The sequence below is a fragment of the Pristis pectinata genome, chromosome 8 (assembly GCF_009764475.1).
Source record: "Pristis pectinata isolate sPriPec2 chromosome 8, sPriPec2.1.pri, whole genome shotgun sequence".
NCBI classification, from domain to species: Eukaryota; Metazoa; Chordata; class Chondrichthyes; order Rhinopristiformes; family Pristidae; genus Pristis; species Pristis pectinata.
This window is the reverse complement of record NC_067412.1, coordinates 74,790,269-74,813,328: the sequence shown is the minus strand read 5'-3', so window position 1 is coordinate 74,813,328 and position 23,060 is coordinate 74,790,269. Positions and strand designations below refer to the sequence as shown.

The window sequence follows — 23,060 nt, the reverse complement described above, 5'->3', positions numbered from 1 at the left end:
TCTGGTTGATCCACAAGGAACTACTACCTGGAAACGAAATGTTTTCTAGACAGGTTATCTAGCAGCCCGTACAGCAAGAGTTAAAGTAGCACTGTACCCATCAAACTGAAATAAATCTCATCTGCCCAGAACGGATCCACAGTTAAACTGGGGCCAAAGTGGTAGAATACTGAGGCCTCCTAGATTATCTTTTTCTGTGGAACGGTCAATGGTCAATCAGCGGGAAGGACAGCAGTGTTGAAGATTCCTCTGTAGTTTACTGAACATGATGAAATATTGACTGAAGCGTTGACTGACTAGAATGTTCAGCTTTGTGTTTTCTTTGTCTCTGAGTTGTCCGTTCACAGCATAAGTAGATTGGAACATGACAGGTAGGGCTTAGTGAGATGATTTCCTGATGCATAAGCCAGGCTTACATATTAAGAGTGAGGAACACAAGAAGTATTTCACCTCAACAATATGTTACCACTTCACAAAAGTCTGCAAAAAGTGCTGATATTTTAGTGCCACTGCTCATATAGGACTCAGACGTCAGTGAAGTTGCATTTACCTCCCTCCGTGTAAAATCATAACATCAATTAAGCTTCATGTAACACCACACTGACCTGTGAAATTCAGAGATAAAGCTCTTACAGCTACAAAATAACGTGGTAGTTTACACACAGAATCGTGTGCTAAAGTGGGACATTGCAGTTCCTTACAGGATTAGGCTTAAAGGAGCACATCTTTGAACAATATCTTGCACATTGAGAAGGGTGTCCATTCCAAAAGACATACTCTCCTTGGCACACAGACTACAACAGCACGCACTATGCCTGCCATGGGCGAGGGAGGCTCCAGAAGAGAAGGTGAGTGATCCTAGACTTGGTGAAAGAGACCTTATATTCTCATTAGTCAGATAAATGCCAGGACAGAGAGCCTGGGTGCCAAGTGGGACCAGACAACCTGCGAGGGAGATGCTGGCTCCTGCTGTTTCCTCCAAATGTGAGATTCACCACTCATTCACTCAATGTGGCAATAAACTCCATGTCCTCAGAAGATCTGTTAGGATGAGCTGCACAGTCCTGAAAACAGTCACAGTGAATCATTTCAATAAGTGGATCAGCATTCGTTAATCCATGTTTTATGATCAGTGCAAAGATCCTGCAAAGGAGAGTGTGAGGGATCACTATGTGTCATCTGGCTCCTCTTGGCTGATTACTGGTGAACTATATTTGTATTGTAGTGATAGTCACATTGTCTGCATTGAGGACTATGATTTAGTTGGCTCTTTATGATAAGAAGGGACTTCCTCAAACAGAAAGCCCCTTACCACCCATCCTCCTTCTCTTCTTCCTCCTTTTCCTCAAGCTCCAGGTCTGTATACTGTTCCTTCTTTGTAATGCTACATTTTGCAGTCTGAAACACACAGTGATGAAGTCTCCACAATTCCTGGGCATATATGCATGATAGGTATTTACCTCCATGAAATTATCCAATGAACTAATTACTTACACAGATTAATTTTACCAAACTCAAATTTACTGATGGAAGCGGTGGGTATGTCATTCTCAGTAGTCTAATGTGATTCTGGGTCTTGCGTTGCTCTCCTTGGAGTGATGCTCAGCAGCTGTGGGGGATGATGAATTGTTATCAGGATCTAGAGAGGTAGAGGGTAACCCTCATCCGCCCAGGATCCATCTCTCCAGGTAGAGCTAGCCACAGAAAATATTCAGTTTCACTGAGAATAAATGCTTAGTAGATTCCTGATGTAGTGTTCTCCAGCACTGGCTGCTGACTTCAGGTTGCTGGAGTCTGCAGGAGGAAGCACACAGTGATGAAGTATCCACACCAGCTGAGTGTATACTGGAATTCCTCAGTGTTCACTCTGCGTGTATTTTCACTCAGGCTAAAGAGAGCTAACAGCAGAACATCTTTTTTGATGATAGCCTTTCTCAAACTAAACATTAGTGTGTGGTTTAACAAGTATCAAGTTATTACCACATGGCCACTCAGTTCTTAAAGGTACACTTACACTTACAAATTCTATGCTACTTTCTCTTTAGAAATAAATAACATACTAACGTATTCCATCAACTTTCTGCAATTATTAAATATACAGTTATATAACTGTACAAAATTATACAATGAACAAATTACTTAAATATATTCATTTAACCAAGCACGTTTACTCATTTTCTCGATCTTCCCATCTACACACTTATAAGTTTTCACACTGGGGACCAACCTAAGCTAATCCCATTTACAGATACTTGTTCTGTGGCCTTGTTGTCTTAGTGTTTCAAGTGTTCATCGAGAAACTTGTAGATATGTGCTTACCACCTTTCAGGCAGTGCATTCCAGATTTCATCCACTCTCTAGGTGTAAAAATTCTTCTATATATTCCCTCTAAACATCTTACCCCTTACCCTAAAACTATATCCTCTACTCTTTAACACCACTGTTTTAGAGAAAAATTTCCTATTATCTTCTCTATCTATGCCCCTCATAACTTTGTATACCTTTATCAGGTTCCCACACCCCCCAGCCTTCTATGATCCAAGAAAAATAAACCCAGCCTTTCCAGTCTCTCTTGATAATTAAAATACTCCATCCCTTGTAACATCCTGGTGAATCTCCTCTGCACTCTTTCCAGTGCAGTCATGTCCTTTCTATAGTCAGGCGACCAGAAATCTACACAGTAGTTCCACTGTGGCCTAACCAATGTTTTATAAAGTTGAGCCACAACCTCCCTGCTCTTTTGTTTTATGCCACTGCTAATAAAGCAAGTATCCTGTATGCCTTCTTTACCACCTTATCTACTTTGTTGTGCCAGCTTCGGGGACTTGGATTTTTCACCCAAAGTCCATTTGTTCCTTAATACTCCCTTTGGCCCTAACATTCATTGTGTGTATCCTACCCTTATTAGCCCATTTAGTACCATCTTGCATTTATCAGGTTTATATTCCACCTGCCATTGCTCTGCCCATCTTACCCACAGATCAATATCATCCAGTAGCCCATGATGACTTTCCTCACTATCAACAACTCCACACATTTTTGTATCATTTGTAAACTTACTAATCACACCTCTATGTCTAAATCATTAATGTATATAATAAACAGTTAAGGTCCCAACATCAATCCCTGTGGTATAATGATCAGAAAAGCAACCCTCTATCATCATCCTCTGCCTCTTAATACCAAGCCAATTTTGGATCCAGTTTGCCAAATTTCCTTGAATCCTATGAACGCTAACATTTTGGACCAGTTTCCCATGTGGTACCTTGCCAAAGGTCACACAGAAACATGGGTAGATTACATTATCCAGACTGCCCTTATCAATACAGCTTGTTATAGTTTCAAAAAAATTCAATCAAATTAGTCAGACAGGATCTCCTTTTATAAAGCCATGTATGTTATCTTTAATTAATCCCTGCCTTTCCAACTGTAGATTAATCCTGTTCCTCAGACTTTTGTCCAATAATTTTCTTGCCATGTACATTAGACTCACAGGCCTGCAATAATCTGGTTTAACCCTGCTGCCCTTCTTGAATAAAGGCACCACATTTGCTGTCCTCTAGTTATCTGTCACCTTACCTGTGGCAAGCAATGATTTAAAAATCTCTGTCATGGCCCCAGAAATTTCCTCCTTTGCCTTCCACAACAGCCCGAAATAAGGCCCTGGGGATTTATCCACTTTAAAGCCCACTAAGACTTTTAATGAAATTCATGTTCTAGAATTTCACTATTCCCCCCTCTCTGAATTTTCCAACCACCATAGACTTCTCCTTTGAGACCACTGAGGAAAGTATTCATTTAAGACTGCACCTATGTCCTCTGGCTCCATGCACAATTGCCACTTTAGTCTCTAATGGGCCTTACTCTTTGCCCTCCTGATCTCTTTTTAAGTGCCCCCCCCTTAACTTTCTGTACTCTTGATGAGCCTCCCATGTTCTTAGTTCTCCATACCTGCCACGTCACTCTCGTTTTTTTCTTATCTGTCTCTTGATGTCCCTGATATCCTGGGTTCCTTGAACTTGCTGGGGACCTAATAGGAACACTTTGGACCTGAACCCTCATTCCTTCACTTTTGAATGATTCTCACATTTCATATATAGCACACCTGCAAACAGCTGCTCCCAGTTAACTTGGTCAGGTACTGTCTTATATCAGCCTTCCCCAATTTAGGACTATAATTCCCAGACCACCACTATACCTTTCCAATCTACCTTGAAACTTAAGTTATGGTCACTATTTCCAAAATGCCCTCCCATTGACGCTTGAAGCACCTGTTTGACTTTTTCCCCTAAGATTAGGTCCAGTAATGCCCCTTCTCCACTAGGAGGGAGTCCATATTGGTTGAGACTAGTCTCATCCATGATTTGTTCTTTCCATCATTTTTCAGTTCTCTTTCTCCAGCCAGTGGTGTCAGTGGTGTTGATGTTTTAACTGAGACTTCCTTCAGATTTGGTGCTCTCCAATTTGTCCTCATCGTCATATTCACATTAGGAATCCATGGCAGTCTTGGTCTGTTCCCACTCAAGATTAGTGTTTGTCGTGATATCTTTGCCTATGGCTTTTGCCTGTGCTGTCCAAATTTCCATTGGAGTTTCCTGCCATTAGCATGCTCCCCACCTCTGATGCTTTAACCAATGATGCTTCATTAACCATTATCAAAGGATTGCAATATGTACTTGCAAATCTTGTCGTATTTGTCTATCATTCATCTTGAATATATTATCCACAACGTGGATAACAATGGACCAATGCCACTGTCATCTTTTCGGCCTGTTCTGACACTGATGCTGCAGCCACTTCATTATCACATCCAACAAATGCAACACCTTGAGATTCTTGGCTAACTTGTTCACCTCAAGGAACAGTTTCATGGTCTATATACATGACAAATGAGTGAATTTGCTCGCTGTCTCAAGCTTCCCAAAGTACCTTATGTGTTCATTTCCTGCCATCTTTACCACGTTTAATTCTCTTAACAGAACCTAATTCTCTACTTTTGCTGAATCTCTGTCTCTATTTGTACAAGCAGCAGTATCCAACACCCTTCATCAACATAGTAACATTTCCAGCATTTGCTACTTTTATTACAGCACAATGTGCTGCTGGTTCTACAGTGAGTGATAAGGAAGCTCATAGATTATACCCTACAGCTCCAGTTTATAGTAGTAAAGAAAGAAAATGCACTAAGTGACCAGTGATATTATTAGGTGCAAGACTGATGGAAAAATGTCAGATACAATAATATGAATTGCCTGGGCCAATTTGTCATTAGACACAGTTTTACCTGGAAATGATCACAAGCACCATCTAACTGAGTTAAATTGCTGTTATGTGCAATTTGCACATAAGAATGGACACTAAGAGATCCAATTTTTGGCTCATTTCCTTGACAGTGGAAGTTCAGATGAAGCATTTCCCCAGGTGGTAACATGCAGTCACCTATTTCTCCAACTGCTAGGCCCTATTTACTTGAAAGCAGGCCTGGTGAATACCTAAAGCTGAACCTTGCCACTACATAAGGACAGCTGGGAAAATAAGGCACTGGATTTTGTAATTGAGAGCTTCAGCAGTAGATGAGATTGAGCTGAAAGTTATCACTGTAAGCATGGATATTGTAGGTCAGAAGTGTGTCCTTGTAAATAAGAACTGAGGTCAGATAGGATAGATTTTTAGATTGAAGTTCAAATGCTGTAGGCAACATGTGAGAGTTAGGATCAGATTACCTAGACTTTATAATGAAGGGAAATTGAATTACTTTATTGATAGGAACTGGGTATTTATGTCAGGTGAACAAAATCACAACAAAGAGTCAGTGAAAAAGTAACAGGAATGTTTTTGAAATCAAGAAATTGTTTTGTTATACTGTTCATAAGAGCTATTGTGTTAATAGGGTTTACAGGTTATCATTTAGAAGGATGCTTATTACCAAGTCTTCAAAAAAAAGAACATTTTTTACACAGGTTAAAAGTCATATTTTACTTAAATTTGATTCAAAAAATTCAGTAGCTGCTGCTGAGTTACACAAACATACAGACTATCTTCCACATTATTATATTAGAGGAGTACTTTTAATCCTACCCACATGGTAGAGACTGTACAGGTTGCTCAAGTATGTGATTTCCAAAAGGGCATCAATGGTACTAAACTTAACCTAGTATTTTTGAGCTGGGCAGCAGTAACCTTCTAATTATCTTGCCTTCTCCCTCCCCGACCACCTCCCTTCCTTGCCTATTTTCCTACCATTCCAACTGCTCCCACTTCTAGCATGCTAGTTAGTATTCAATCCAGGTTAAAATCAGGACTTAATTGTTTGCAACAAGACATGTATTAATTCTGAAGGAAGTACTCACCAGCTTGCTTAAATGTTACTTAAGAGGACTTTAACTTATTATACACAGAAATTTTGAAGAAGCTGCTTAATGTGTTCTGAAATTCCCATTTGCTGGTAGTAAATTGAAACTGGTAACTGATCAGGACCACCCATATAAGTTGACCTTACATTTGTGGTAAAAGTAATATTCTAGACCTGGGAATGTAGAGATGTATAATAGAAGGAAAAGAAGTGTGATGTAGTTTTAATGCCAAACACAAAGAGACTTACTGCACAACTTCTGAATAATGTTGATAATAGAAATAGGAATAATAGAGGATTTGGAGTGTATTAAGGTTATAACTGGAATTATAATCAGTCAGGTTTAATCTGAGGGGTGGCCCAGCAGCAATATTATAGTACTTCGAGAGTATTAGTACGGATACCATGGTAAGTAGGATATTGCTGGTATAATAATGAGTATAAACCTTATAACTTGCGAGATATAGGCAGCTTCCCAGGTTACAAAAGGGTTCCGATCCTGTGAATTGTTTGTAACCTGAACTGTTCATAAATTGGAAATGAACAAAAATGGTGTCTGGGAGAGGATCACAGAGCAGCTATGGTGGGAGAGCGAGCAGGCGCAGGAAGAGTGGCCACCAGCCGGCCTCACAGACTCAGTGAGTGAGTGTGTGAGTCTGCCCAGCTCTCCAGCTCTGCTTGACTCAACCAGCAGATCCATCCCCATCCATCCCGCTGGTCTCCCAAATGGGGTGTGGGGGGGAGGGGGGCTGCGGTCCATAAGTCGGACATTCGTAACCTAGGGACGACCTGTATACTAGTTATCATTGGTATTAACAGAAACAATAGTACTTCGTTATCAGAAACAACAAAGAATTAATAGAAGTGGGTGTCATTGTGCAGGATACTTGTCATTATTGAATAAAAATTACTTGAATTGGGAAGTAGAAGGTAACGTAGGCGTAACTTCAATTTGAAATACTTTGGATTATGATGGAAAGAGGAAGCTGGGCTAAAAAGGTTTTTTGTAGTTTTGAAGCTTCTTGAAAGAATAAGTTGAAGGAAGAGATGGCAGCCTTGAGATCAATGCAGTCAATGCAAAATGAAAAGCTTGCAGGGCCACAGATTTGGAGAACTAGATAAGGGCTGGTGTTGGTAATATCAATTATAATAATACTGAGGAAAGATTGAAAGAAGGATCAGTGGCTGGAGGTGAAAGGGATGTTTTTTCTTGGCACCTGTTCAGAAATGTATGAAAACTCCTCTCATGAGCTTCACATCTTGGAAGGAGTTGGGCTTTTCAGAGGATTAAGAGGGGTAGAGAGCAGAAGGGAAGAGAACTTCATATGGCTGCTAACAACTTGTTAGCAGTTCCTCTGAGTGCAATGTATTAAATGGTTGTTAGTCATTATGGTCCTGCAGGCAACTTATGTCTTCAATTTATGACAGGTACAAAGCACACACCCCAGTAAAAGCTATCCCTGCTATTTAATGCGGTAGAGAGTGGCAGGAATGACATTTATTAGAGGAATATTTCAGATTGCGAGTATCACTCCAATGCTAGCATTATACCATCAGCTTAAAAGGCAAATATTCTTTGAAATGGCCACAGAGATCACATTGAATCCTTGGTGGTTATCATGGTGATGCTTATTTAGAATATGTAGTGTGACAACATCAGTGTCCATAAGATGTTAATATTCTGTCATGAAGTGAATGTAAATTATGAACTACTAGATTGTCATCAGAATCCAGTCTGGTTCATTAGTGCCCTTTAGAAAGGACACTCTGGCATCCTTGTCCCATACATACAATTCCAGAGTCACAGCAATGTAGTTGAGTATTGAAAGGTCTAGTAAACACCTAGTTCAAAGGGAATTGGGAATGGACAATAAATACTGCACTTGCCAACAACACCTGCATCCTGTGCATGAATAATACAAAAAAAAATCAGTGTACCTATTGGCATGCTTCTGAATTAAAGATGAAGCTAACAGGATTAAATTTATACTGTAAATGCATTGTACCAGAAAGCAGAGACAGACAATCTCATTAAACAAAACATTAGGAATTGGAAACTGTTGGGAATTGGGATTAGACCTTTTCTAATCCAATTAATTATGAATGTAGCATTTATGCTACAAATGTGTAATGCTTTACTAATGCACTAATTATAACTCTTTGTTATTTAAGTTAACATGTAAAATACAGAATTCAAGAACAACTTCCATTTAGTGTAGCAAAAATATCCCAAAGTGCTTCATTAGAGCATTATCAAACAAAAATTAACACCAAGCTGAGGAAGATATTAGGAAAGATAATGAAAGCTGGACCAGTGCGCTTGGTTTTAAGGTGCAATGGAAAGGAAGAAAGGCAGAAAAGCAGAGAGGCTTAGACAGTGAAGTCCAGAGGTTAAGGCTTCATAACCAACAACATGGCTGACAATAGCATAATGTTTAAACTCAGGGGTGAGCAAATGGCCAGAAGGTTATAGGTTGGGGAAGATTACAGCGATTGGAAGGGCACTTTTTGACAAATCTCATAGATTTTTTTGAGAAGGTAACAAACAGGTTAGGTAAGGGGAACCAATGGATAGTATAGCTGGATATTCAAAGGCAGTCAAATAAGGCATCATGCAACATGAAATAAGCACTCAAGAAATACCGGGTAACATAATGACATTGGGTAAGGACAGAGACCAGAGTTTAGGAATAAACAACTTGTTTTCAGGTTGGCAGACTTTTACTAGAGGGCTGCCACAGGAATCAGAACAGATTCTTCAGTTACTTGGATGGAAAAACAGAATGTAACATATCTAAGTTCACCAATTATATAAAGCCACATGGAAAAGTGAACTGGGAGGTGGACCCAAAGCACCTGCTGTTTGATAGACCTGGGATTCAACATCTCCTTTGCAACTGGATCACAATCAGTATGGAGAGGCAGCAACACCTCCTCCACGATTATTCTGAATGCTGGTGCCCCACAAGGCTGCATCCTCAGCCCCCTACTCTACTGCCTATACACTCACAACTATGTGGCCAGATTCTGCTTTAACTCCATCTACAAGTTTGCAGATATACCACTGTGCTGGACTGAATCTCAAATAACAATGTGGAGGGAGATAGAGAGACTAGTGATATGGTATCATGACAACAACCTTTCCCTTACTGTCAGCAAAACAAAAGAGCTGGTCATTGACTTCAGGAAGGAGGGAAAATGCACACACTCCTGTTTATATCAATGGTGCTGAGGTCAAGAGGGTTGAGAGCTTCAATTTCCTAGGAGTGAATATTACCAATAGCCTGTCCTGGTCCAACCATGTAGATGCCATGGCCAAGAAAGCTCACCAGTGCCTCTACTTCCTCAGGAGGCTAAAGAAATTTGGCATGTCCCTTTTGACCTTCACCAATTTTTATTGATACACCGCTGAAAGCATCCTATCTGGATGCATCACAGCTTGGTATAGAAACTGCTCTGCCTGTATCCACAAGAAACTACAGAGAGTTGTGGACACAGCTCAGTACATCACAGAAACCAACCTCCCATCCATGGACTTTGTCTACACTTCTCACTGCCTCCGTAAAGCAGCCAACATAATCAAAGACCCCATTCTTTCCTCATTAGGCAGAAGAAACAAAAACCTGAAAGCACGTACCACCAGGCTCAAGGAAGCTTCCATCCCCATGTTATTAGACTATTGAATGGTCCCCTAGTATGATATGACGGACCCTTGACCTCACAATCTACTTCATTATGGCCTTGCACTGCACTTTCTCTGTAACTGTAACACTTTATTCTGCATTCTGTTATTGTTTTCCCTTGTACTAGCTCAATGCACCGTTACAATGAATTGACCTGTATGGATGGCATGCAAAACAAGTTTTTCACTGTACCTCGGTACATGTGACGATAATAAACCAATTTACTAATAAGTTAGCAAGTAGACAAGGAACTGGCAGATGCAGTATAATGTGGCAAAATGTGAAATTATATACTTCAGTAGGAAGAATAGAATAAAGCAAAATATTTGTAAACAGTGAGAATTTAGTAAATATGAGCATCGAGAGGATCTCAGTGTGCTTGTTCAGAATAAACAGAAAGAAAACATGCAAATACCAAGGGTATTTGAGTGGAAAAGGAAGTCTCACTAAAGTCATACATAGCTTTCAGTAAGACCTCATTTGGAGTAATGGGTACAGTTTTGTTCTCCTTACCTAAAGAAGGATACACTTGCTTTGGAGCCAGTAGAGAAAAGATTCACTAGGTTGAATATGAGGATGAGGAGAGATTGTGTAAGATTGGCCATTATTCACTGCACCTTCTTAAGAATGAGACATGCTAGATTCTGAGAGCAATTGACAGGGTAGCCAAAAAGCTGTTACCTCTGGTTTTTCCTTACACTAACACTGCCTGATCTGATGAGCATTTTGTACAACTCTGACCTGCATTTAAGATAAGATATTTATTTATTAGTCACATGTACATCAAAACACACAGTGAAATGCATCTTTTTGCATTACTGAGAACATGCTGGGGGCAGCCCTCAAGTGTCACCACTCTTCCGGCGCCAACATAGCATGCCCATAGCTCCTAACCTTTTGTCTCCACCCTATTAGAGATATCCCTTTTGTCCTATTTACCCCACCCCATACCACACCCACACCCTTTCTACAACATAAAACTAGCTTGTTTCCGCTCTTTCCCAGTTTTAATAAAGGGCATTTGGCTTGAAACATTAACTGTTTCTCTTTCCATAGATGCTGCCTGACCTGCTGAGTGTTTCCAGCATTTTCAGTTTTATTTCGAATTCCCAATATCTGCAGTTTTTTGATTTACTTGTTATATTCCAGGTTGATGACTATCCATTAGAACAGTGGTGAGGTAAAAGGTCATGGAGTCATATGGGACAGAAACAAGCCCTTTGGCCCAACTCATCAATGCCAACCAAGGTGCCTTCCTGAACTAGTCCCACTCGCCTGTATTCGGCACATAACTCCCTAAACGTCTCCTATTCATGAACTTGTAAAAATGCCAGATTCTGCTCTAACTCCATCTACAAGTTTGCAGATGATACCACCGTTGTAGGCCATATCACAAACAGCGATGAGTCAGAGTACAGGTAGGAGATAGAGAGCTTAGTGGAATGGTGTCATGACAACAACCTTTCCCTCAGTGTCAGCAAAACAAAAGAGCTGGTCATTGACTTAAGGAAAGAGGGTGGTGTACATGCACCTGTTTACATCAAGGGTGCTGAGGTCGAGAGGGTTAAGAGCTTCAAATTCCTAGGAGTGAACATCACCAACAGCCTGTTCTGGTCAAATCACATAGATGCCACCGCCAAGAAAGCTCACCAGCACCTCTACTTCTTCAGGAGGCTAAAGAAATTCGGTTTGTCCCCTTTGACACTCACCAACTTTTATTGATGCACCATAGGAAGCATCCTATCTGGATGCATCATGGCTTGGTACGGCAACTGCTCTGCCCAGGACCGCAAGAAACTGCAGAGAGTTGTGGACACAGCCCAGCGCATCACAGACACCAGCCTCCCCTCCTTGGACTCTGTCTTTACCTCTCGCTGTCTTCGTGAAGCAGCTAGCATAATCAAAGACCCTACCCACCCGGGTCATTCTCTCTTCTCTCCTCTTCTATCGGGTAGAAGATACAGGAGCCTGAGGGCACATACCACCAGACTTAAGGACAGCTTCTATCCCACTGTGATAAGACGATTGAACGGTTCCCTTATACGATGAAATGGACTCTGACCTCACAATCTACCTTGTTGTGACCTTGTACCTTATTTCACTGCACTTTCTCTGTAGCTGTGACACTTTACTCTGTACTGCTATTGTTTTTACCTGTACTACATCAATGCACTCTGTACTAACTCAATGCACTCTGCACTAACCCAATGTCACTGCACTGTGTAATGAAATGACCTGTACTATTGGTATGCAAGACAAGTTTTTCACTGTACCTCGGTACAAGTGACAATAATAAACTAATACCAAACCAATAATTGTACCTGCCTCTACCACTCCTCTGGCAGCTTGTACCATATACCCATCACCATCTATGTGAAAAACTTGCCCCTCAGATACCCTTTAAATCTTTCTCCTCTCACTTAAACCCATGCCCTCCAGTTTTATACTCCCCTACCCTAGGAAGAAGACTGCGCCCATCCACCTTATATATGCCCCTCATGATTTGATAAACCTCTATGACATTACCCTTCAGCCTTACTCACTCCAGGGAAAATATTCAGAGCCTATCCAGTCTCTTATAGCTCAAGCCGTCCAGCCCCTGCAACATCCTTTCTGCATCCTCTCTAGTTTAATCACATTGGGACGTTAGATGTCTTCAGCAAACATGTGTATCTTTAGATGCTCCTAATGTATTTAACATTTCCAACTTCTGCATTGTTTTGCTTTTCAACCAGGGGCAATGGGTTTTTCTTCAAAAAAGTGCATTGAAATATGTTACATTCATCTCAGAGGACAGCATACATCATCATGCCTTCATTGTTGCATTGAAGTACCAGCCTAGATTTTGTGCCTCGATATCTAGAGTGGGACAGTCTTTTCATTCGAAAGTAACTGTGAATGTGAAATGTCTGTTGGCTTTCCAGTATTTCTGTAACCACAACTGTGGCAGAATCATGGAATTATGACAGCATGTAAGAAGCCATTTGGCCCATTGAGTGATAGAACACTCAAGCATTTGCAAGCTCCTAGCAAATCTCCTATCAATCCACAGTGATATTCCCCCCACTCTTTCCCTATAAGCCTACAAGTTGTTTTTCCTTGCACCTAACCAATTTCCTCTTGAGAACACTAATTCAGGCAAGAGATAGACAAATGCTGCTGACATCCTTGAGGGACGTTTATTTGAAATAACTAAACATGTTGATTAAAAGCCACTTCTCTAATTTAACAGTATGGTTGAGGATTGTTTGATACATGCCATATCTCTTATGATTTTATGTAACTGAGAAGTTTCTCGACAATTCTGTAACTCTTGGTTCAAATATCAAGGATACAATGTGAAACCTTGGATGTTAGCAATAAGAATAATTTCTAAAAGCTTTATTTAATTACTTTTGATGTTACAAGAAAAGCAAAGAACAAACTCATTTGGGAGATATGGGAGATAATAGGAGAGACATTGAGGGAGATAACAGAAGACAACAGTTTGAAATTGGTGAAAATAGAGACAAGATGAATTGATATTTCCAGAATGCAAGGTGGCTGATGACTAATTCTGACAAGAATGATGTTGTAAGAGTGTTAGAAGTGAGTTAGGACATGGAGCAGCTCATATCTAACACCCTCATATTTTCAGTAGAATGCAAAGATAGGACAGCAATTTGAAAACAAGGATAAAAGTGTTCAAATCTGTATGTTCTGAGATGAGGTAGAAAAAATGACAAGGACTTTTTACCAAGACGTTCTTGACATATAACATATATAGAACAGAGTCCTTGATGTTTGTGTGGGATTGGGCTGTGGAGGCTGATGATATGTTTGTAGGAATCAAGCTTCCAGATACCAACTGCAGACAGCAAGGATGTGATGGCTAAAATGTCAACCACAATTCTTGAAAGAAGGAAGAACTGGCACAACATAATTCAGACTCAGAGACATGGGCTGGTATATAGGACTGGCAGTGGTAGAATGAAAGGAATTGTAATAAAGATGGGGATTCTGAAATTAGTGCATTGAAATACAAAAAAACTCATGGATGTGTTTAACAGCAGCATGATAGAAATAATAAAAATGGTTTAGAATAGGATGCAATTGACAATGTTCTAGAAATGTTGCAGTTTATGTAGGTCAGAGTTTTGGTGGGGGGGGGGCATCAGAAGGGCACTGATCAAGTCAACTCAGATGTTCCGTCAGCAGGTGGATGAATTAGGATGGAGCTGTGCACTGAAACTGAAATGGAAACAGACAATTAGAAATATAGAAACATAGAAAACCTACAGCACAGTTCAGACGCTTCAGCCCACAAAGCTGTGCCGAACATGTCCCTACCTTAGAAATTACTAGGTTTACCCATAGCCCTCTATTTTTCTCAGCTCCATGTACCTATCCAAAAGTCTCTTAAAAGACCCTATTGTATCCGCCTCCACCACCGTTGCCAGCAGCCCATTCCACACACTCACCACTCTGAGTAAAAAACTTACCCCTGACATCTCCTCTATACCTACTCCCCAGCACTTTAAACCTATATCCTCTTGTGGCAACCATTTCAGCCTTGGAAGAAAGCTTCTGACTATCTACATGATCAATGCCTCTCATCATCTTATACAGCTCTATCAGGTCCCCCCTCATCTTCCATCGCTCCAAGGAGAAAAGGCCGAGTTCCCTCAACCTGTTTTCATAAGGCATGCTCCCCAATCCAGGCAGCATGGAGTGAAAGTGAGGTTTAAAATTCAGCCCCTGGTCAATCAAGACATGACAGGGGCATTGTTGAAATTAATCTGAGCAAGTAGCAGGACAGTGAAACAGAATTAGGAAAGTGCACAGAGTTCCTGCCACAAATCAATGGGCAGTTCAATTTAAAAACAGTGAATGGAGAAGCTTTTGAAATGGCCAGCATCAATGGTGTATGAACAATGGGAAGGAGCACTTCTTTAGTGAGCGGTTGATGATTGACGTAGACTCAGTGGGCCAAAAGGCTTATTTCCATGCTGTATCTCCCTATGGATATAAGAAGTGGCAGCTAAGTGGGGATTGTCACTGAACCAAACAATTTACTTTTTGGGTCTAATAGTTAATCCCACTATCTAAAGTTCTGATCTTTCATTTTCTGGTTCTCTGATTTTGTCTTCAGGCCTTTTCCAACGAGCAATTATTCAGAGTGGGTCAGCCTTATCGAGCTGGGCGGTGAATTATCAGCCTGCAAAATACACAAGATTACTAGCAGAGAAGGTGGGCTGCAACATGTTGGATACCCTCGACATGGTGGACTGTCTGAGACAGAAGTCCTACAAGGAGCTAGTGGAGCAGGATATCAAGCCAGCACAGTACCATGTTGCATTTGGCCCAGTCATTGACGGAGATGTAATACCAGATGATCCTGAAATTCTAATGGAACAGGGAGAGTTTCTAAATTATGACATCATGCTGGGAGTCAACCAGGGAGAAGGATTCAAATTTGTGGAATGGATAGTGGATCAGGAGGATGGCATATCTGGAAGTGACTTTGACTTCACTGTCTCTAAGTTTGTGGATAACCTTTACGGCTACCCTGAGGGTAAGGATACACTCCGGGAAACAATCAAGTTCATGTACACAGACTGGGCAGACCGAGACAATCCTGAGACACGACGAAAAACTTTAGTGGCTCTGTTTACTGACCATCAGTGGGTGGAGCCTGCAGTGGTAACAGCTGATCTGCATGCTCGCTATGGTTCTCCTACATATTTTTATGCTTTCTACCATCACTGTCAGAGTGACATGAAACCAGCCTGGTCTGATGCTTCCCATGGTGATGAAGTGCCCTATGTCTTTGGAATTCCCATGGTTGGACCAACTGATCTGTTTCCCTGCAACTTTTCAAAAAATGATGTGATGCTTAGTGCTGTCGTCATGACATATTGGACAAACTTCGCCAAAACAGGGTAAGCAACATATTTTTTTGTGCTACTACCTACTGGTTCTGCGTAGGTAAGAGAGGATACCAGCTGAAGATATAGAAATTGACCTGTTGCAGTTGGTGTAGCAGATCCCTGTAAGACCTTGCTCTGCTGCTAGAGTGGGAACATGTTAAGTGGTACTAATTGCTACAAACCAAGGAGTCCCAGGGTGCACCAGATACATGGATATAAAAAAGGGCAGTACAGTGAAAAATGTAGCTCTGTGAAGACTCCCATCAGATATGCGTGAAAACCCAGGCCATTGCTCTGCATCAGTATGGCTTTCGTAGTTTCACAATATCAGTTTTGTTAAAGTAGTAGAAGTGTCATTTCGTACTGAAAGTAAATGTTGGGCCTTATAGGTTTGCCCAGTTTTATTTCCCATACACCTATTTCCCAACCCATTTGCAAAATTGTTGAAAATATGTTATCCTTCCATTGGTTGAAGCTATGAATACTTTTCCAATCTCTAAAATGGCTTAACTAGCAGTCCATACAAGGTCTGCCAACATCCATGGGAAAAGCCTACAGATTACTGGTTCCAAATCTGTTTTAAATGGACCCAAGAGGAGCATGATTGCTCTTTCTGCCTCCTTACTAAGAATATGCCAGAGATAATGATTGTTTCCTTTTTTCCACTTCTTCCTTCACTTTACTTCCTCCACTTCTGAGACTTACTCCTGGGCTATGGGTGGCATCAGAATTAGTAACATTTTTGTTCAGATCTTGACAAGGTCAGGCCCTGCTCAGGCCTGTAGATTGATGCCACAACTCACTTGAGTTTTGATAATCAGCCCAAAAATTAATAATCTTTGGATCACTGAGTTCCTGGACAATACTATCCCTTGCACCAGACTGATGCCCAAATTAGGATTTAAACTTTTTAGGCCATAAAAATATTTAGGCAATCCTCCATCCCAATTTTCAAATTGTATGTATTCTGACTTCACTATTGTAAACCGAGACTACTGTAGGGATACATTTAAATGGGAGATATCAGCTGGCATTCCTACTTTTGGTGTGCAGGACAAAAACTTAAAAGGACACTGAAAATTCTACCAAGTGAAATTTTTTCTGCTGAAGATGTCTTTCTGCTTTTCACTTCTTTTCTATTTACATCAATACTGACGAGAACAATGCTGAGCTATGTTCCATGGCTTCCAACACCACTTTAGCATTTAACCCCAACCCTGTTGGTTATTTTCAAGCTAGGTGGTGAAGGTCAGCAGATTAGTTGAGCAAACGTTGAACACCAAAGCTGAGTAATATGCTGTCCCTTCTCTACGTCTGCAGAAGTGTTCCTTCAGGCTGGAGCTTTTGATAGTATTAGAAAAGGAAGTTCATCTAATTTTCTCATCCTTGACTTAGGAATAAGATATTAAAAGTAATGCTTCTATTGCCACCCCTTCTGAGGTCAACAAACACTGAGTTCTGGTTGGTATGAGATTTGTTCAATCATTGATCACTTATCAACTATGCCTTGATGGGAGAAAACATGGTCTGTGTTGCTCCAAAATTGCTTTTAAACTAAATTCTCCAACCTCGGTGGCTTTTAGTCTAATTCTATCTCGAGTTGTGATCCTGATATTTGCCTCCTGAATGAAAGGGAAGATGTTGGCCCTGGGCATGGTGTGCAGGCAAGAAGGGTTTTGATGCCCATGTTCAATCAGGGAAGTGAGGAACATGAGATGAAATATTACTTATGACAGTTGGGTGGAGAAAAGCGGGGCCAAACATCCTAGCAGAATGCATCATGCAAGCCCAAATGTACAGGCAACATTTAAACAACCTGTGCTTGCTAGTAAGAGTAGTAAGCCCCAGCTAAATATTAACTACCATAGAAACTTCTGCCAGTTTAGTGCCAAGCTGTCAATAACCAACAGGATACTGAAAAAAGATATTTTTCTGTGATTTACACCACCATGTAGTTAATTCTCTTATTAAAAATAACCATCATACTGATTTTTTAAATTTATGTTATAATGTAAATTTTATTTTTACTTCTAAATATGTTGGGATGAAAAATTTGCTTATTCAGCTTCTGCCTCTCTTTATTCATAAATTTACTTTGTTTAGTTCATGTCCTTTACTTAGTAAAGGGTTGCAAAAGAGTTTAAAGTAAGTTATAATGTACATTCCACATTTTAAGATTTTTCTTTGTAAATTAATTAAGGTATTGCTTTTATATTAAATTTCCAAAAAGGGATTAATTCCCTAAGACATACAAACTATCTAAAAATGAGGCCTAAATTTAAGAGTTGGAAACCAATCTAGTGGAGCTGTGTTTATCACATGCCACATCAAATAGAGGAAATACACATGGGGACAGGTGCAAGATAGCACCATCCAGCACACAAAAGGGGATTTGTCATTGTGAAGCTAAATATTGGCTAGTATAGAGATACTCTTGTTAAGAAAGTTTACTTATGGTGATGATCAGTAATGTGGAAATCAACAGTGACAGAAATTTAATACTCAGGTATGACAGGTGGGCATGTAAACAATTAATCAAGTACAGGATCATGACAGTACCCACCATATGCAAACGTTTTCAACAGCGTTTGTAGATCATCTTATAGAGATTTTCACAGCAAATCATACTCTTATGAAAAACTGTTTTAACAATACAGGTAAGACCTGATAGTTAACCCCGATAGTTGTCAGTGGATCTTCCATGAGCAATAGTTTTCAATAGTAAGCAGTAAGTAACAGTAAGTGGTTTCTGAAGGCTTTAAGAGACAATCATGCAGTGTGGGGACAAGACTCACATATTGGCCAGTCCAGTGAGCAGTGATAGGACATCACTCTACTAAAGAGCATTATTGAATCAATTGAAATTTCACCCAAGATAGAGTCAGGAACAATTCTATTTCAGATTCTTGCCCACAAGTAACCAGGAGTCAAACAGGAGTGGATCAAAAAGGTATCTTATCACCATCTTCTCAAGAGCAGTTAGGGATGGACAATGAACATTGGCTGAACAAGCATTTTCAAATCCTGTGAATAAATAAAGATAATAGTATGCACTTTTCAAATTTGATATGGTGGGATTTGATTCCCTATACTTTGGATTGCTTATCCAAGACCAGTCACTACATTTTTGAATCTCATCTACATTGGGGTTTAACCAGGAATGAAATTCTAGTCAAGATTTATAAAGCTATGTAACTTGAGATTGTCTTATCTCTATTATACAGATAACGATGGAGAAACCTGTAATCCAATGATTCAATCAGGCTTTACAGTGTGTTTGCCAACTTAATCAGGAGCTCAAACACCCCTCACTTAGTTTGGCACAAGAATTGCAAGGTAGATTTCTCCCAAACTTTGCTTCCATTTTCCAAGTGTGCAGACAATGAAATAGAGATGATACATTTCTTTTTTGCATCTGGATTGGTTTGTCCAGAAAATTCCAATTAGAATCATCAACAAAGGATGATACTAGTATCTTGGAAACTCTGAAAGTCTACAGTGCAAAATTTTTATCAATCATTAATTTTGCTGTGCAGAAACTGGAGAAATTGACTGGAGCTAAAATGGACATGAGAATTAACCTTGTACAAAAGTGATCCATATTAACTGTTTGGGAACTGTTTTAAATAACTTAATCAGGGCACACAAACATACAAACACAAACAGAAAATATATAAAGCAGAAATAAATAGTAATGCCACAGAAAATCAATGATGATTCATGAATTTGGTCACTCTGCTGACAGTGGCTGAGAATCATGTGCAGAATCATTGCAAAGAATTAATGGGGGATTTTATCAATTTGTTCAATTTCTTTATCTGCTAAAGTCAGGATCTCTTGTTAGAGTCTGGTTCACCAAATATCAGATATACTCTGTTATCCTTCATATATAACACTGTCCGCAGCCAGTTTTCCAGTGGGGACATCACAGTCAACCCCAATGGTATCCACATCCTAGAAATCATGCATGTACCTTCCAGCAGGAGACATCGAATAATGATCAGGACCGCATGATAAGTTGTTCCAATGCCCAAGGACACTAAACCAATTATGCCAAAAATTAGATTTTCCAAATTATGAAGATAATGGATAGTGCATTTGTGAAGAGATTTCCTGTGAAAATAGGGAGCGATAGATAAGGCAATTCTTAACTCTGCCCGTGGGAGTAACTTTAGATGAAGAGTTATAAAAGAGAGCATTTCCATTCATTTAGAGAATTTAAGTAGGAGATCTATCAAGTTAGAGTCCAAAGCACAGATTTAAACTGTTTGGTCCATCTGGTCTCTGTGGTGTTTATATGCTCCTCACAGACTACTTCTGGCTAACAGATAGTACAAGCGGAAATATTAGAGATGGGGAAGGAAGAGAGAAATCTGATGGACGATATGGTCATTCCTTGTAAAAATATTAAATTTTTCATTTTATTTGTGTCGCTCGGAGATATAGGACTGAGCAAATTAATGCAAGAATGTGATAGTCCGCAACCATCCTTAATATGCAATTGAGGATGATTGGGAAAGGTACAAGTACCTTGACAAGGTTTTCATAAACTATTGCATGGAAGGACCACCAAAGATTCAGAACATAGAAATTTAATGGAAGACACAGAAGCAGTTTCCATTAGTGTGTTGATATTTCACTACCATTCTCGATTTTGCAGCCATCTCATTTTTATCAGATTGCATATTTGACAACAATTTCTGGATGAGCTACAGAAGTTTCTGTCTTCTTTGTTCCATTCTCTGAAAGTTCTCCAAGTAAACTCCGGTTGTAGGATTTCGCTCAATCTACAGCCCAAGTACATCAATCTTTCTGGCTAGCTTTAAATGCTGCTAGCCACTTGTTAGATTGAATACTTAAAGCTTTTGACTCCATCAGTTGAAAAGGATACCCCTCAAGTTCAGCTGCCCACAGACATTCATCTCCATCTTATGAATGCTTCCTGATGGCATATAAGCTGTGATCCTAACCAACAGTATACAAGATACCCAGTCTCAGTGAAGACTGGTATTAAGCAAGGCTGTCCTTGCCCTGCACTTTTCAATTTTTCTCACTGTAAAGTGGCACCTCACATCCAACAAACTTCCCTCTGAACTAGAGCTAATCTTCAGTAGTAATTGGAAACTACATATAGTGACTACACTCCAGAACTAAGGTCACCAGAACCATAATAGTTGAGCTGCAGTGTGCAGATGGCGCTTGTGTCTGCACGTGTCCAGAGACTAAGCTCCAAAACATCATTGACTCGTTCACTGAAACATATGAGGGTGGGCTTTACACTAAACATCCACAAGACAAAGGTCCTTAAACAACCTGCTACTTCTGTGGACCATCACTCTCCAAAAATAAAAATTCATTATGAGATCCTGGAAAAGGTGGAGCCCTCTTCATTTTTCAGAAGCCACCTTTCTGTGAGGACAGACATTGATGAAGATTGAATGCATCAGTACAGCATTTAGTTGATTAAGGAAAAGTGTATTTGAAGATCAAAACTTCAGATCTTGCACAAACATCACTATCTATTGGGCAGCAGCAATTGCTGCTCTCCTATATGCTTCTGAGATCTGGACTACTTACAGCAGGCTAGATACCACATGCTGTGTCTGAATTCACTGGAATGATAGGTGAACCAAGATTAATGTATTCTTCTATAACAAACTCCCTAGCATTGAGGGTCTAGTTACATTCAGTTGGCTCCTTGAAATAGACTCTTGAAACAGATGCACAAATCCACCAGATTACCCAATGGATTCATGAGTTCCACCCTTATGCATGATCTGCAAAAATATGCCTTCAAAAATGTCCTCTGTCATGGGTAGAGATTATCAAGGGACAGAAGAGAGTATTCAGAGATGTGCTCAAAGTGTCATTGAAAAAGTGCAGCATCACCATTTACTTCTAGAAATCTGTGGCCCATGACCACTCAAGATGGAGAAGGATCATTTGGATTGGTAATGAGAACCATGAGTTCATGAGTCAGGAGCACATGGAAGTCCAGCATAAGCAGCAGAAGGAGAACACCACCTCGCAATCCACCTGCCCTCCTGCCCCATCGATTACCGCCTGACCCGTGTGTGGTTCTCACATTGGCCTCATCAGCCACCTTAGAGTCCACTAAACCAGTGGAAGCAAGTCATCCTCAATCCTAAGAGACTGCCCAAGAAGAAGAAGAAGAGATTGTATCCCTAGCTGAAGAGCTATACCAATGAACACCTTGTTTCACAGTGCCAATCATGCAAATGACCTGACAGCCCAAATTTAGGGTGCTGGCTGCATTGCTAATAATAGTTACACGTTAGGAAGCTAAAAACAGAACATTGTACATCCCGGGAATTGATCTCAGAGTTTGAATGGAGAAAACATTGAGCATAGTCATTGACCATCACCAAACATTCCATGATTACTAAAAAGATAAAGTGATTCTGGGTTCCGGCCACAAACCAGCATGGTTTGCACCATTTTGCAGTGGATGTTGGGACATGGTAACCCAACTCTATCATGGCCAAATTACTCTTCAGAACTTCAGGCCTTGGTTGCTGCTATGCATGCCTGAAAATAATAGTTGAGGATTTGTGTTGGAGAATAATGTGCATACTCCATTAGTGATACACTCTGCTTTCTTGTTGAAGAGATCTAGATGGCACATCATTCATGGAGATGTGATACTTTGTGTCATGCATTACCTTCCATTTGATATGGTTGGTGTTGATGGAAAACTTCAGTTACTTTCTTCATTAAGAAAACAGTTCTTAGATAACTTACAATAGAGGTAGCTACCAAATCAGAGTTGCTGAAGGCAACTGTCCTCTAAGTTTGTTACTCATCATCTAAGCAGTACTTTCATAACTAAACTACAGAGGGAAAGAATGCTTGAGGTGAAATAATTCAAAATAGTGCTTGAATCCTGTTGAAAACATCAGGAGCTGATGTAGTGTATTATGATAGAATAGTCGGTGGAGAAATGAAGTGGGATCAGTGAGTTACTGTCAGTGAGGGTATGTATTTTCTCAAAACTAAATATCAATCATTGTTTTGAATGAAATCTTCTGTGGATATATGGAGTTAAATCGCCACCATCTCATAAATGGCAGAACAGACTTGAGGAGCAAAACAACA

At 40.1% G+C, this 23,060-nt stretch overlaps 1 protein-coding gene across 4 annotated transcripts in view; it reads left to right on the top strand.

Annotated features, from left to right (window-relative positions):
* The window catches only part of nlgn3a (neuroligin 3a), a 177,869-nt gene that overhangs the window by 141,875 nt on the left and 12,934 nt on the right, over window positions 1–23,060 (top strand). For all 4 annotated transcript variants that reach the window (XM_052020866.1, XM_052020865.1, XM_052020864.1 and 1 more), the window contains one exon: window positions 15,167–15,956. In XM_052020866.1, coding sequence (XP_051876826.1) covers window positions 15,167–15,956 — 790 coding nt within the window. The remainder of the gene's footprint in view (window positions 1–15,166; window positions 15,957–23,060) is intronic.